Source organism: Chrysochloris asiatica, unplaced genomic scaffold, assembly GCF_000296735.1.
Source record: "Chrysochloris asiatica unplaced genomic scaffold, ChrAsi1.0 scaffold00012, whole genome shotgun sequence".
Taxonomy (NCBI): domain Eukaryota; kingdom Metazoa; phylum Chordata; class Mammalia; order Afrosoricida; family Chrysochloridae; genus Chrysochloris; species Chrysochloris asiatica.
The window spans coordinates 12,654,293-12,670,869 of record NW_006408530.1 but is presented as its reverse complement, the minus strand read 5'-3'; the positions used below and the strand labels follow the sequence as shown (position 1 = coordinate 12,670,869).

Genomic DNA, 16,577 nt, shown 5'->3' with positions numbered 1-16,577 from the left:
ATATATATGCAAAACATTACATTATGGAACACAAATCACTAAGTAAATATTAATGCACTGACAAAGATTCCAATTTTTTTTCTGCTGTTCTGTCTCGTGAAAATTTCCGTTGGAATATGTACTTTATGTAAAAAACAATTCTGATGAAAAAAGAAATAGTTCAGGCACTATTAATCTATGAAAAATGAAAATACACTTTAGACTTTAGGTGTATTCTGTAAAATTAAAGAGATTTTAAAAACTTTCAGGAAGCAAAATGCTTTCTTATTTAAAGTGTAAAAATTAGGAACTGCAAACTAAGAATTTAAATGCTTATGTAACTCTTCCCACTCTTAAAACTGCCACAAACTATGATGCTCAGATCTAGACGTTAAAGGGAAAATGATCTCCAATGTTAACACTTCTATTGTTATAGAAATGGCAATGCTGTGTATTCATTTTTCCTTTTTTTAGGCTGAAAGAAAAATTTCAGAAACCAAAACTCCTTGTTAATTCTGACACAGCAACCCTCTAGGACAGAGCAGAAATGCCCCAATGGATTTCCAAGGCTGTTAATGTTTACTGAAGCAGACAGACTGCATCACCTTTCTCCCTTGAAAATGTCAACATTTCTGTTAGCAGATCAGCACTTAACCACTGTGCAACCAGGCTTCTGTGCATGTGTATTGTGTTGTTCAGGTGGTTCAGCAATCCTGTATAGGGATTCTGAAGTAGCTGGTGGGCTTGAACTATAGACATCACGGCTATTAGTCTAGTGCTTATGCTACAGTGTCATATCAAGTCTCCCTACTAGGGACCAGAAGGCTACCAAGACAATGCGAGCCTACTTCTTTAGAAAAGAAAAAAAATTAGGTAACCACTGGCCAAACATGGCTACAGAGTGCTTGAAATGTGCTAAGTGTGATTGAGGGATTCAAATTTTATTAAGAATCTGCTACCTGATTTGGCAGTTAATCTTTATCTTAGGAACAACATAGGAATGTAAATCCATTTCCAACTATACATTTTATGGAATAAAATATAAAGGCCAAAAGTGCAACTATACATTTTACGGAATAAAATAAAGGCCACAAGTGGGGTATGTGTTGGGATGCTAAACACAAGGTCAGCAGTTCAAATCCACCAATCACTCCATTGAAGAAAGATGAGTGTTTCTATTCCTGTAAAGTTTTACAGCCTCGGAAACTCTATACAGAGTCAGAAATGACTCGAGAGTACACAACAGCAACAAATATAGTTCAAATATTTTCAGTAAGCATTTCATGAATTAAAATGTACTGTACGATAAGCACTAGACTGCTAACTGCAAAGCCAGCAGTTCAAACCCACCAGCCGTTCCTTGGAAACCCTACAGAGTCACTATGAGTTGGAACCAACTTGACAGTATTATACAATTTACGCACCAAATTTCAAACTTAATACAAATGAAAAAGGAGTAGGAAATACTAGGGGACTTCAAAAAAAGTTCATGGAAGAATTTCATTATCTTTTAATTCCAATTTCCATTAACTTTTTGAAGCCCCCTCATACAGCCTTAATAATTTTCTGTTGATTATACACTATACTTCACTGTATAGTGAGGCAATTTTTTTAATACATTGGTGGTGGTTTTTAATACATTGGTGGACTGACTTAAGTGACCTTCTATAGGGCTTCCGAGCTTGTAAATCCCACTAGCAGGCCTGGTGGGCTTGACTTGCCAGCCGTGTGGTTCCTAGTCCAGTGCTTATCCTACAAAGTGCTCCCAATATACTGGGTTAAGTTATAAATGTTAATTTTACTTTTTAAATATTGGTTTGTGGCTACAAAATTTACATTATTCTATTGAATAGTAGTGACCTCTGTTTTCAAACTTCATGCCTTACCCTCACAGCCAACACTCCCTCCTAAAACACTCTGTACACTCTACCAACCAATGAGATTTTATCTATTAACTCTTACTGCATTTTGGTCTCCTTTTATTGCTGAGATTAAAAAGGCAATCCTTGGACTGAAAAAGTATCACTATACTTGACAATTTGTAATAAAACAGTTCACTGTCAAGATGTAGGTGCTTTGAACAGACAGCAGAGGGCAGTATACCCCCACAAAGCAAAAATTACTGATTCTTCAAAACTACTGGGGGGAAAAACCCTGTAATAACTGAATTTGTGAATTAGTATAAGAGGATCATATATATAAAATGACTGTTGTTGTTAAGTGGCGTTGAGTTGGTTCCAAATCATCATAGCGACCCTATAACAGGGTTTCCAAGGAGCAGCTGGTAAGTTTGAACTGCCAACCTTGTGGTTCAAACCGACAATTCAGCCGAGTGCTTTACCCCACAGCACTGCACCAGGTCTCTAAATAGGATGTACAAATACTCTTGTTTGCAGAAAAACAGAAGCAAGGTAAAGGTAATCTTACCTTCATGACAACAGGTTTCTCAAAATTGTAAATGGAATGAGCCTTCCTTTGAACAAACTTCTGAAATTCTGGACATAAAGCAATTGACATTAGTACCATGTTCAAGTATGTACAGGAGAAGAGTGAGAATTAAAAGATGAGGTCTCATCTCACCATTATAGACCATTTGAAAATTAAAGGGCTCCTCTTCATAGATGTCATTTAAATGTTTCATTGCTATTATAAGACAAATTTCCAAGACTGACAAACCTGTAGTAAAAGGCAAACAAAATGAGGTATAGCTTTATTAGTGATATATAACGATGAAATAAATATCCTTGAAATAGTTTGATATGGTCAAAGATTGTGGTTTTCAGGTATGGGAAAGTCAAAATGCCCCTAGTACAGATATGTTTCTGCGACTACCATCTACATAAGCAATCTATTTACCTCCCAAAGTTTCGTTTTCATGCCTATAAAATAGGCATATTCCTAAATTTACATGGCTGTTATATGATTATGACTTTAAATCACATAGGGTTCATGGTAGGATTTATTCAGAGAATATCTAAACCAGTAGGAATTATATCCAAAATTGTGTATACATAATATTTCTCCTAGATAGAAAGCTTATTAGATTCTCAAAAGTGCTCACAATGATTCGAAATCAATGCTATTCAGCAACATGCTGAATGAACTTCAAATGGGGCAAGGGATGCAGAGCTTCAAAAATTCTTTTACTTTAAATGGAAAATATCTATTTTACTTTAAAGGGCCAAGTTAGGACTGTATGAAATTATGGATCTAAAAGCATTCTGTATATAAAGCATTACTGCTTTGTGCCATCAAGTCAATTTTCACAGGGAACCTTTACTGTATAAGGTTAGGGTTTCCAGAAGTGGCTGGTGGATTTGAACTCCTGACCTTACCGTTAGCAGTACAATGCTTTTCCTACAGTGCCATACTAAGGCTCTAAAACACTATGTTGTTGTTAAGTGCTGTGGAATTGGTTATGACCCATGGCAACCTTGTACAGGGTTTCTGAGGAGCAGCTGGTGGGTCTGAACTACTGGCCTTGTGATTCACACTGACCTTGTGGTCCAGCTCTTTATGCTGCAGCACCACACCATGATTGCCTACAGCACTATGTTGTTGTTGTTAAGTGTCGTCGAGTCGATTCCAACCCAGAGCAACCCTGTATAGGTTTTCTGAGGAGCAGCTGGTGAGCTTGAACTGCCGACCTTGCAATTCAAATGGCTTTGCAATCTGGCTCATTAACCCACAGTGTTAATTATAAAGAACTTAAAATAATTCCATTATCTACATTCAAATGTATAGAATCCATAATTATAAACTTAAGAAAAGAATTCCAGCAAACTCCTTACCATGTACAATATTTGCTTTAGAATCCATGCTACACAGCTGACTTGCCTCCATCAGATCTGCTGCTGTCATAAATGCATGTGATGTTGTTATGCGATTTAAAGCAAGCATCTAAGGAAATGCAAATCAGAAAAATGATTACACATTTACTTGGGCATTTTAGACATAATACTGAGCAAAACTGGTAAATTATGAGTGTGTTCTTATGTGAGAGTAAATATAAATGCTAGGGAAAAGTTTTTTTCTCATCTTTTATTGTTGTTAGAAGCTGTCAAGTTGGTTCTGACTTAGTGACCCTATACACAACATAATGAATCATTGTTGTGCACCACACTCCACTATTGTTACGTTTGAGCCCATTATTGCTGCCATTGTGTCAATCCATCTTGTTGAGGGTCTTCTCTTTTTTGCTGACCCTCTACTTTATGAAGCATGATGTCATTCTCCAGGGACAAGTCCTTTCTGATAACAAGACCTAAGTATGAGAGATGAAATCTGACCATCCTGGCTTCTTTTCAAACACAGATTAGTTTGTTCTTCTAGCAGTTCTTCTCCATCACCATAACTCAGAGGCATCACTGTCCAATTTCCCAACTTATTCACTGTCCAATATTCAACACATGCATATGAGGCAATCTGAAAGTACCATGGTCAGGCATACCATAGTCCTCAAACTGATTTCTACGATTGTACACTGTAAAGAGGTCTTTTGTGGCTGATCTGCCTAATGCAATAGGTTGTTTGATTTCTTGACTGCTGCTTCCATAAGTGTTGATTGTGGATTCAAGCAAAACGAACTCTTTGACAACTTAAATGTTTCCTCCATTGATCAGTCCGACTGTGAGGATTTTTGTTTACTTTACATTGAGGTGCAATGCAAACTGAAGGATGTAGTCTTTGATCATTAGTACATATTTGAAGTCTTTGGCACCACAGAATAAACACTGGACTGTTAAAGGCAAGGTCAGTGGTTCAAATCCACCAGGCATTCCTCAAAAATCCTATACAGGGTTGCTCTGAGCAGAAACTGATTCAATGGCACTTAACACCTTCAACACTTCCAGCAAGTAAGGTTGTGTCATTTGCATATCATAGGTTGCTAATGAGTCTTCCTCCAATCCTGATGCCACGTTCTGCATATAATGCAACTTCCTGGATTACTTGCTCAACAGACAAAGTATGGCAAAGAATCAACCTGGGTGCACACCTGTCTTATTTTAACTATTCAGTATCCCCTTGTTCTGTTCTAACAACTGTCTCTAAGTCTATGTACAGGTTCCTCATGAGCACAACTGATTGTTCCAAAATACCCATTCTTCACAAGGTTATCCAAAAATTGTTATGATCCACACAGCTGAATGCCTGTGCAGTCACTGAAGCACAAGTAAACATCTTTCTGGTATTCTCTGCTTTAAAATACAGTTAATGCTATTAAAATACAGTTATTTTAATTCATATGCCACATGACTCAGTATAAACAAAACATAAAAATGTTCTTACCATATACACTCTAACTCTTCTAATATTCTAACATATTCCTCTTTCTAGCCTGAATAGATAAAATAGTAGTAGAAACTGAACCTTAGTATAGTTCCCTAAAGACTTGAAGTCTTAAGAGATTGTCTTGTATGGGCTCTTGTATAATGGTAACAGAGGGTCCTTATGAGTCGGAACTGACTCGACAGCACTTAACAAGATGATTACATAGATTAACTTTCTAGAATTTGTTAAATGTAAATTTTATGTTATATTCAGTAGAATACAAATAATACCAAATGCTTAGAAGGGATGAAAGAATGTGTAAGGGTAGGCAGTTATACATATGTTGTTGTAGTTAAGTGCTGCTGAGTTGGTTCCAGCTCATAACAACAGCATTTAGGGTTTCCAAGATGCAGCTGGTGGATTTGAACTGCTGACCTTGTGATTAATAGTGCAGTGCTTACCCTACAACACCACATATATGTATTTTACAATTATATACACATACTGACAGTATGAAGTCCTGGTGTGGTGCTGTAAAATAAGCAGTGGACTGCAAGGTCAACAGTTCAAACTCACCAGCCGCTCCATGGAGGCCCTATACAGGGTTACTATGAGTTGCAACCAACGTTACAGCACTTAACAATAACTGACAGCATAGAGGGATTCTGTTATCCCATGCCTTCATTATCTAATGCTGCTATAATAGAAATATCACATGTTGACTTAATGAACACAGATTTATTTTCTCACAGTTTAGGAAACTAGAAGCCTGAATCTAGTCGAATTAGGTGCTGGCTCTAGAGAAGAACCCTTTTTTTGTATGCTCTAGGGGAAAATCCTTATCTTTCAGATCCTATTTCTAGGTTCCTTGGGAGACATATGTGCTTACTTGCTGAATTTCTCTTCTACATCTCAAAAGATATTAATACACACCTACTAAGAATCTTTGGTAGTGTAGTGGTTATGAATTGGGCTGCGAACTGCAACGTCAGCAATTCGAAACTACCAGCTGCTCCATGGGAAAAAGATGAGGCTTTCTGCTCCTGTAAAGATTTACAGCCTCAGAAACCCTGTACAGGGTTGTTATGAGTTGGAACAGACTCCACAGCACATAACAACAAATTACCTGGTGTAGTGCTGTGGGCTAATGTGCTGGACTGCAAAACTGTTTGAGCCACGAGGTCAGTGGTTCAAGCTCACCAGCTGCTCCTATACAGGGTTGCTATGGGTCGGAAACAACTCAACAGCACTTACCAACAATAACAACTACCCTAATACTGACTCATTAACAATGACAATCTATTCCCTAATAGGATAATAACTACAGGTATGTTGTTGTGGTTAAGTGCCATTAAACTGGTACTGACCCATATGGACCCTATGCAGAACAGAAGGCAGCACTGCCTGGCCTGGCATCTTCCTCACAGTTGTTGCTGTATTTGATCCCATTGCTGTCACTGTGTCAATCCATCTTATTGAGGATCTTTGGGTTAGGATTTACAACACATATTTCTGGGAAAAACCTTTCAATCCATAACAATTCAGAAGGCAAAGAAGATAGCCTTTGAAGACAGGCAGGGAGATCTCAGGTTCTATCACAGATATAAGATGGTTTTAATAAAGTTAGAAAACAAGTGATGAAGCATATCTAACATATATAGTCCATGAGATTACGTTAGTCAAGAATTTCAAAGATTTCATTAATTTACTTCCCCTAATAGAAAGTTGTTTTATTGTAACAGCTATACAGGTTCAACAACAAAGAATCTCTGACTCCAGTATGACCCAAGCAATACTGAATGCTAGAAGATAGTGTGGATCCATACATAATGTTCTCAGGTGGAAAATCTGATTCAAATTACACCAAGCCAAATATTGTTCAAGAAGAAAGGGAATAGGTATTTTAAGTATGTAAGATGTCAGGGAAAATGAATCCCATAAATGCTCTTCAAAAACTATATCCAAGGTGAGTAGTGACTGGGATCTAACGTGCTCATGAGTGGTCATCTAAAGTGTAACTACTGGTGTCTCCCTGTGTGGTAGAAGAAAACTGAAGACGCCTAGAATGAATTAATTCAATGGGTTAATGGAACACTTGTGAACATCGATCAGTATCTACAGCCTTGAGATGCAAAGAAATTAAATGGTACCTGACTACCACTACCAGCTGCTCTGAAAGGGATCACATTTGAAGGTCCTGGATAGAGAAGAATATGTGGATCAAAACTCAAGATGATAATAAAAGACCAGGTTTACTGATCAGAAAGAAACTAGAGACTCTTGGTCACTCTTCAGGTCTGGAACTGAACCCACCCTCATGACTCATTTTTCAGCGAAGCAGTATATAGGCTATTAGAGGGAACAACAATACTGGGGATGTTGGGATGGGATTAATATACTTCGCATATAAGAATAACATGATTTTTTGGGGGGACTAGAGAGCCGATTATCTTGGGTTGAAATATATATGCCCAAAAGATATGCTGAAGTCCTAAACTCTGGGACCTGAGATTGTGACCTTACCTGGAGAAGGGTTTTATAGACATCATTAGTTAAGATGAGATCATACTTTAATCAATTATGGGGAGCCTTAAATCCAAAGATGGTTGTCTTTAAAAACAAGTCATATGAAGACCCAGACAAACATAGAGAGGACAAACATCAAAAAAACACCACGTGAAGACAAAGGCAGAGATAGGAGTGATGCAGCCAAAGAATACCAAGGACGGTTGGCAAGCCCCATGATATAGGAAAAGGCAAGGAAGTATTTCCCCCTCTAAAACCTTTTTAAAGGGAACAGGGTTTTATTGGCACCGTTAAGTTTAGACTTCTGGCCACAGAACTGTGTTAAATCAACTGTGTTCAACTATTGTGTTGAACCAGTTTATTGTACTTTGTTAGGGTAGCCCTACGGAACAAATGCAGCACCCAGTTTACCAGCTCAGGTAATGTAAGACAGATAAATTGGTTATTTTATATTCAATTATATAAAAAATAAAAATCCAAAATACTACCTAAAAAGAGCTCTATGCTTAAAAGCATGGCTAAGTTAGCTATGTCTCCAACAATCAAAACAAAATTTTCAAGTATTTGAAGATCCCTTTATTAATGTTTTCATAAAGTTAATTTACTAACTTAAATAGGGTCACACTTAGCAGATAATTACAGGACTATCTAGTTAGATAAACAATGAGTAACTTTTTACTATAGTATGTTCCATACAATACTTGGGATATACGTCAATCAGAAAGTCTCTGCTCAATACTAACCAAGCTGTGAAGAGCTCATCCTTCATTCCCTCACTGGCTGGAACACCTAGGTCTCCAGCAGCTTCCTTCCTTTCTCTTGCTTTTTTTATTTTAAATTATGAAATATTTTTGACATAGAAAAACACAGCAAAGAATACCCTTATGACCCCTTTTCCCAGTTTAAGAAATAAAACTTAGATAGATGAAGACCCTGCTTCTTTGCCTGGATTTCATTTGAAAGAACATTGCATATGGTGTCTATTACTAGGTATGTTGTCATACTTCTACTAGAGTCCTGGTGTATCACTGCAGGTTAAAATGCACTGGACTGTAGGCCAGTTTGAACTGGAAGGTCAGCGGAGTTCAAACCTCACCAGCTGCTCCTTGGAAACCCAACACAGGGTGGCTATGAGTCAGAACCAACTCAACGGCACTTATCAACAACACTAGACATACACTGGGGGGAAATGTAATTAAAGACTAATGAAAGTTTTCCACAAACTTTGAAAAGCCTTCTTTGAATGTGTTGTGTCGGTTCCGGCTCATAGTGACAGTGTACAGTACAGTCACATACAGAATTTATTTTCCAGTATGTAGTAAGAAAGACTGGTAGGTTTGAACTGGATTCCTATATAACATAATATAAACAATATTATATAAATAACATACTGTAATTTTGCAACTTTTCCCACTGATTATCTACTAAAAACTTGTCATATGGATTCCAGTTTATTTACATCTTTAACTATTGTACTGCTTTCCAATGTTTATTCATTCTTTTGTTGATAGATATGCATTTCCTTTTTTCACAATTAAACAAAGGTGCAATAAACATCTTGACATGTCATCTTCTGAACCTGAGATTCTCTAGGTTCTGCATTTGCCAGATTGTTCTCTAAATTGCTCATATTTATTCTTCTAGCAGCAAAAAAACGTAATAGCTACCAAGACTACTGTTATCAGACATATCTTTTGACACATACCAAATTGATAGGGGGAAAAAAGCTTATTGTAGTGTAAATTTCCATTTCCTTGGTTTCAGGAAAGGAGGCACAGCTACATCTCTTTATATTATAGGCCATGCGGGATTCTAGTTCGGTAGATTGCCTGGTCATATTGTTAGCTCTTTCCTTTACTGATTATCTCTATTTTATTGTGGAAGCTATAAAATATATTATGGATAGCACTAAGGATTATACAAACTGTACATATTCCCTCCAATCACTCTTCTCACTTAAACAGAGTTATCTATTGGTGGTGTTGTTAAGTGCCGTCGAGTTGCTTCTGACCCATATTGACCCTGTATAGGGTTTCTGAGGAGCAGATGGTGAGCTTGAACCGCCAATCTTGCAGTTCAAATGGCTTTGCAGTCTGGTGCATTAACCCACAATGCCACATTAGAAGCATTAAAAAACTCAATGTAATCAAGTTTATGTATCTTTTGTTAAGTATCTATGAACTCTTTCCCAAGGCCCAAATTACAATTATATTATCTTTTATTTCCTTTCAAAGTCTTGAGAAGTTTTCTTTTGCACATTTAGGTCTATATACCTGGAATTTATTTTACAGCATGTAGTTTTTTTTTGATATTTATTTCATAGTAAATGTTTTTTTTTTTGTTTTTTTTTTAATTAAACGTTTTTATTTTGGATTGAGTGAAAGTTTACAGGGCACATCATCAGTTTCACATTCAACCATTCATATAGCTTGTTTCATTACATTGATTATTATCCCCACTATATATCATCAGTTTACAGTGTTTCTCTCTATCCTCTTTAGCTTTTTTTTTTTTTTTGGACGTGGGGGGACTTGGCTTATTGGAATTTACAGTCTCGGCTTTTAGGGGAGGTTTTTACATTTGTCTGTGGATATCCAGGGCTCACGTATGAGATTACTAACAAGCATTACTGAATAATCAGATGAGGGACAGTTTGCTATGTCTACTAGGTAGCTAGAGTCTGATCCTCAGAGCCTATGGTTTGGACGGTCAACAACGCTTGGGCCCACAGGGGCTTGGCCTCCTGACCGGGTCTGTGCTGTCTGCATCTGAGTCCTCCTTTTTTATTGATTGTTTAAGGGACGCTGCCTGTCTTAGGTGGTCAGTGCGAATTCCTCAGTCTTACCAGTCATTGAGACTCATTGCAGCATGGCAATGTCTCTGTCCCAAGTAGCCGAGGTTCCACGTGATCCTTACCCATCTCTGGCCACACGTCCAGCATAAACAGCCGCCATCCGAGGAAGGCAGGGAGGGAGGAGATCAGCTGGGGACCCCATGCGCCCGACGTTGCGGGCCCACCACCTGCTCTAAGGTGACCAAGCAGGATCAATATGCTGAGGTTCAATCCAGTTCCTCGGGGATCTTATTCTCTAGCATGGGTAGCAAATGGGTAGCCACGCAGTGTTCACTTTGAGAATTACTTATATCATAAAATTGAGTGTGTAGCTGATGAATATCCCCAGACAAGTGCATATTGTTCCACAACCTCCTAAAATGCTGTTGGATTAAGTTCCAATTAATTTCTGGGTTACTGAAAGATAACACAAATCTACTTATACCTTGAGTAACCTTAGCTGGGAGTGTAGTCTGGATATATTGGGTCTTATTTCCCTTAAGCGGTCTTCCTTTCTCTAAAGCATTTAGCCTGTTTTGTGAGCCTTTGTCTATTCACTCTCAGATCATATGAGCGAGACTAATGTCCCTAGACATTTGATTTACATGATGGGTACAGCATGTAGTTTTAAGAGTATTTTTTTTTTTTCCCCTATAACTCATGGTTTTTTTCTTGTTACATATTATCCAAACTATATAATAATCTCAGTCAAGAACTTTTTCTTTATATTCTCTACCAACTCACACAAACTTTTGTTAAACATGAAAAAAATAATTCAAGTCATTACAGTGAACCAAAATGTAACAGGAAAAACGGTTGTTAAGTACCATCAAGTCGGTTCACCCCAATTAGGGTTTCTGAGGAGCAGCTGGTGGGTTTGAACTGCTGACCTTAGAATGCTGAAAATGTTGAGGCAGAGATATTTTCACAGAATAAGGGGAGGTAAACATATATAATATAATATATGCACACATATACATATGAGGCCAGCCCAGGACCAGGCAGTGTTTCATCTTATCAATGGAGAAAAGACTGAAGTTGTCAAGGACTACTTCTTGGATCAACTACCAACACTCATGGAAGCAACAGTCAAGAAATCAGATGACGTATTGCATTAGGCAAATATGTTGCACATGACCTTTTTCAAGTGTTGCAGAGCAAAGATATAGGCTTGAGGACAAAGGTGCGCCTGATCCAAGCCAAGGTATTTTCAATAACCTCATACGCATGTGAAAGCTGGACAGTAAATAAGGACGACCGTTGAAGAATTGATGCTTTTGAGTTATGGTGTTGGAGGATAATAGTAAAAGTGCTATGGGCTGCCAGAAGAACCAACAGATGTGTTGGAAGAAGTACAGCTAGAGTGCTCCTTGGAGGCCAGGATGGCCAAACTTCATCTCTCATACTTCGGACATATTGTCAGGAGGGACATATTTGATAAGGTAGAGGGTGTGAGAAAAAGAGGAAGACCCCCAGGGAGATAGATTGGCAAAGTGGCAGCATCAATGGGCTCAAGCAGGGCAACAATTGTTGAGGTTAACCAGGACCAGGCAGTGTATCGTTCTGTTGTACATAGGGTTGCTGTGAGTCGGTACCGACTCGATGGCACCTAAAAATAACAACAACAACAAGGGTCGCTATGAGTTGAAACTGCTCAAGAGAACCTAACAATAATAAGCTTAAAATATGATTATTGGATGAAAGACTAAGACTAAGTGAGATTTACTCCAAGTTTGTAAGACTGGTTTAACATTTGAAAATCAATTACTCTAATCCACTATAACAGGTTAAAGAAAAAATATCATTATGATCATATCAATGATGCAGAATACACGTCTAAAAATCCAGCAGCAATTCCTGTCATACTCTCAGCAAGTTAACAATAGAACTTGAAAATGAGTATGCATAACAAAACCTTATAGGTAATATCACATTTATCAGATAAAGATTGAATGTTTTCCCCGAACATCAGGCATAAAGCAATGATGTTTACTATTTGTTTTCATCATAATGCTGGAAATTCTAGCCATTACAATAAACTAAGAAAAGAGAACAATAAAGGTATACAGATTGGAAAGATCTCAGTTTGCAGATGAGATTACACAGAATATGCCAAGGAATTTATATAAAAGGCTCCTAACAGTAATATTGTTGTAAAGATTTACACCCTCGGAAACCCTGTACAGGGTCGCTATGGGTCGGACCCGACTTGATGGCACTTAACAACAACAACAACAAAACAGTAATAAGTGAATTCAGAAAGTTTGAAGATTAAATCTAACAGTCAAGATGAAGAAACTGAAATTAACAACAAAATACCATCTAAAGTTGCTCCAAAGGAAACAAAATATTTAGGAATAAGCTTAAAAAAGGTACACTATCTGAGCAGGAAAAGATACAAAATGCTGATAAAAAAAATTAAAGTCCAAGACAAAAGGAGAGATGCACTGTGTTCATGGATTGGAAGACTAGCCATAGTAACGTTCTTTCTCTCTAAATTTACCTATAGGATTAATGCAATTCCCATCAAAATTTAATTACCAAGTAAGTGACAAAAACAATATTAATACAAACCAATAGCATGTGCAATGATCGTAGATTTTTGTTGACATTGAAATGCTTCTGCAATACTTCTCGTATATTCCTATCTTCTGAGAGACACTAAAGGAGAAACAAATAAAACAGAATTAAAGAACGTAAAGTGTCATCCAGTCAGTTGCAACTTACAGCGACCCTGTATAGTTCCCAAGGAGTGAATGGCGAGACTCAACAACCAAATCTTTCAGTTCAAACCAGCACTGTAATCCAGTGCTTACCCTACAGCACCACACCAATGAAATTCTGCAAGAAGATACAGGGACAGAACCACAGACATGTGAAGAACCAGAAGATGCCTGGTTTATCACCTCTGACAGCTCTGAAAGGGATCACATTAGAAAGTCACCAACAGAGTGGAAGAAAATGTGGAACAAAACTCCAAAATTATGGAAAAACACAAACTAACTAGGTTTACTGGTCAGAAAGAAACTGGAGAAACCGAAGACTATTACCCTTGGTCTCTCTTCATGTCCTGAAAGGAACTTACCTTCGTGCCTATATTTCAGCCAAACAGTAGATAGGTATTTAAGGGGGACAAAATAGTACTAAGGTATGGTCACCATGGAATAGCCAATCATTCAAAATCAAAAGGGAAACATTTACCTAAGGACAAAGTTGAGAACAGATGGGAAATTAAAGGCATCCAAATTGGCAAAGAGGAAATAAAACTCTATTTACAAACAATATGATCCTATACATAGAAAACCCCAAAGACTCAGTAAAAAAGCTACTAGACTTCATTGGAAGACTCAGCAAAGTGGCAGAATATAAGATCAACATATAAAAATCAGTTAGAGTCCTCTATAGTAACAATGACAGCACTGAAAAGGATATTAGGAAAGCAATACCATTTACAATAGCCGCCCAAAGGATGAAATATCTAGGAATAAATGTAACCAGAGAAACAAAAGACCTATATAAAGAAAACTACAAAACACTACTATAAGAAACCGAAAGAGACTTACAAAAGTGGAAGAATATACCATGCTCCTAGATAGGAAGACTTAACATTGTAAAAATGCCAAATACTGCCCAAAACAATTGATACATATAATGCAATCCCAATCCAGACTCCAACGACATTCTTCAAAAGATATGGAAAAAACTATTACAAACTTAATATTGAAAGGAAAGAGACCCAGGATAAGCAAAGCACTGCTTTTGAAGAAGAATAAGATTGGAAACCTCTCACTCTCCAATTTCAAAAATTTACTACATGGCTACAGTGGTCAAAACAGCTTGGTACTGGTACAATGAAAGATACATTTATCAATGGAACAGAATTGAGAATCCAGAAATTAACCCATACACAGACAACTGATTTTCAACAAAGGGCCTAGGTATACTGCATGGGGAGGAGACAGTCTCTTTAAAAGACAATGCTGGCAGAACTGGAAAGCGACATGCAAAAGACTGAAACAAGACCTTTACATCATGCTTTATACAAAAACAATTCAGCATGGATTAAAGACCTAAATGTGAATCCCAGAGCTATAAAGGCCATCAATGAAAAAACAGAGACAAATGTTAGGGCTCTAATACAGCACATACACAGACTACCAAATATTTTGAAAATTACATAAACAAAAGTAGACAAAATAGATGATTGGGACATATTAAAATTAAAAAACTTATGTGCATCTAAAGACTTCACCAAGAGTAAAAAGGGAACCCACAGCATGGGAAAAAATCTTTTGCAATGACACATCAGACAAGGTACTAATATCTAAAATATCTAGGAAACTACAACACCTCTACAAGAAAATGACTAGTAACTCAATTAAAAAATGGGCACAGGACATGAACAGACACTTCACCAAGGTAGTCAACAAACATATGAAGAAATGTTCATTATCACTAGCCATTAGAGAGATGAAAATCAAAACAATGACATGTCATCTCACACCAGCAGTAACAGCAAAAATCAAAAAAGTAGAGGACAATAAATACTGGCGAGGAGGCAGAGAGACAGGGACCCTCCTACATTGTTGGTGGGATTGCAAAGTGGTCCAATCACTCTGGAAAGCAATATGGAGCTTCCTCAGAAGGTTGGAAATAGAGATACATTATGATCCAGCAATTCCTTTACTTGGTGTTTACCCACAAGAAATACAAGCCATAACACGAGTAGATATACTCACACCAGTGTTCATAGCAGCACTAAATATCATGGCACAATAACTGTAATTTAAAGTCAGTCATTTACATAATGATGTATAAAGCAGAAGAACATTTAAGACTTACCAAATAAAGCAAAGCAAAAACACCAAACAGAGAGCAATATGTAAGGTTTGAACTTTATCTGAAATCAACAAACTTAGTATGTATGCTGTTGTTAAGTGCCATCGAGTCAATAGCGACCCTGTATAGGGTTTAAGGAGCAGCTGGTGAGCTTGTACCACTGACCTTGCATGTTTTGAGGCAGTCAAGGGTGCTAAAATTGCTGTTTGATGGGGTGTAAACGAAAGAATCCGGCTGCTAATCTCATGGTCAGCAGTTCGAAACTACAAGCTGTTCTGTGGGAGAAAGATGAGGCTTTCTGCTCCCGTAAAGAGTTATAGCTTTGGAAACCCTGTACAGGGTCGCCATGAGTCAGAACTGACTCAATGGCACATAACAACAAATGAAAGAGTACAGAATTCTTCAGGGAAGACTTGGTGGGTGGTGGTTGTATGCAACGGAATTGGTTCCAACTCATAGCAACCCTGTATTGAATTTCTGAGGCTGTTAAGTCTTTACAGGAGTAGAAATCCTGAACTTTTTCAGGCAGTGACTCGTAGATTTGAACTATTGGGTAGCAGCCAAGCTCAGAATCCACTACACTATCAGACCTCCTTAGAGAGATGGAAACATTACCTTAATAAATGTATAAACCTGCATGAAGGATGTGAAGAAAACAATAGCTTCACATTTTTATATTTTTGTCTAATTAAAGTGTCTATATTATAGCAAAACCTTTTGACTTAACCTCATACAGCAAATAAAATCTTGTTTTATTTAAAGCCTTCTGCTTTTCCCCCCACCTTCTTAGTGATCCTACAGTGCAAAGTATACTAATTTCGGACTTAACCTCGTATAAATTTTCATTTACCATATATTATTGTATACTAACATTCAGTAAATTTTCCTGAACTAAAAACAGAATGAAAACTGTCAAACTTAAGTTATTTAATGTATACACTGTATCTTTATAGCAAAACTAGAAATTTTCAAAGTAAAATAAAGGCAAAATTCTCACATTCAATTCTGTATTGATCTTTAAAATTTTATAATCTATCACTATGCCGTGCTTTAACATGTAACAATCTGTTTTTCAGAGCTTGAACACTCTGTAACCATTATTTAGAGAGCTAAGCACCCTCACTCCTCA

At 37.3% G+C, this 16,577-nt stretch overlaps 1 protein-coding gene across 1 annotated transcript in view; it reads right to left on the bottom strand.

Moving 5' to 3' along the window:
* The window catches only part of ORC4 (origin recognition complex, subunit 4), a 33,067-nt gene that overhangs the window by 1,091 nt on the left and 15,399 nt on the right, over positions 1–16,577 (bottom strand). Inside the window, exons 8-11 of the mRNA XM_006834557.1 lie at positions 13,184–13,270; positions 3,771–3,879; positions 2,560–2,655; positions 2,407–2,474 (exon numbers count right to left, since the gene is read on the bottom strand). Coding sequence (XP_006834620.1) covers positions 2,407–2,474; positions 2,560–2,655; positions 3,771–3,879; positions 13,184–13,270 — 360 coding nt within the window. The remainder of the gene's footprint in view (positions 1–2,406; positions 2,475–2,559; positions 2,656–3,770; positions 3,880–13,183; positions 13,271–16,577) is intronic.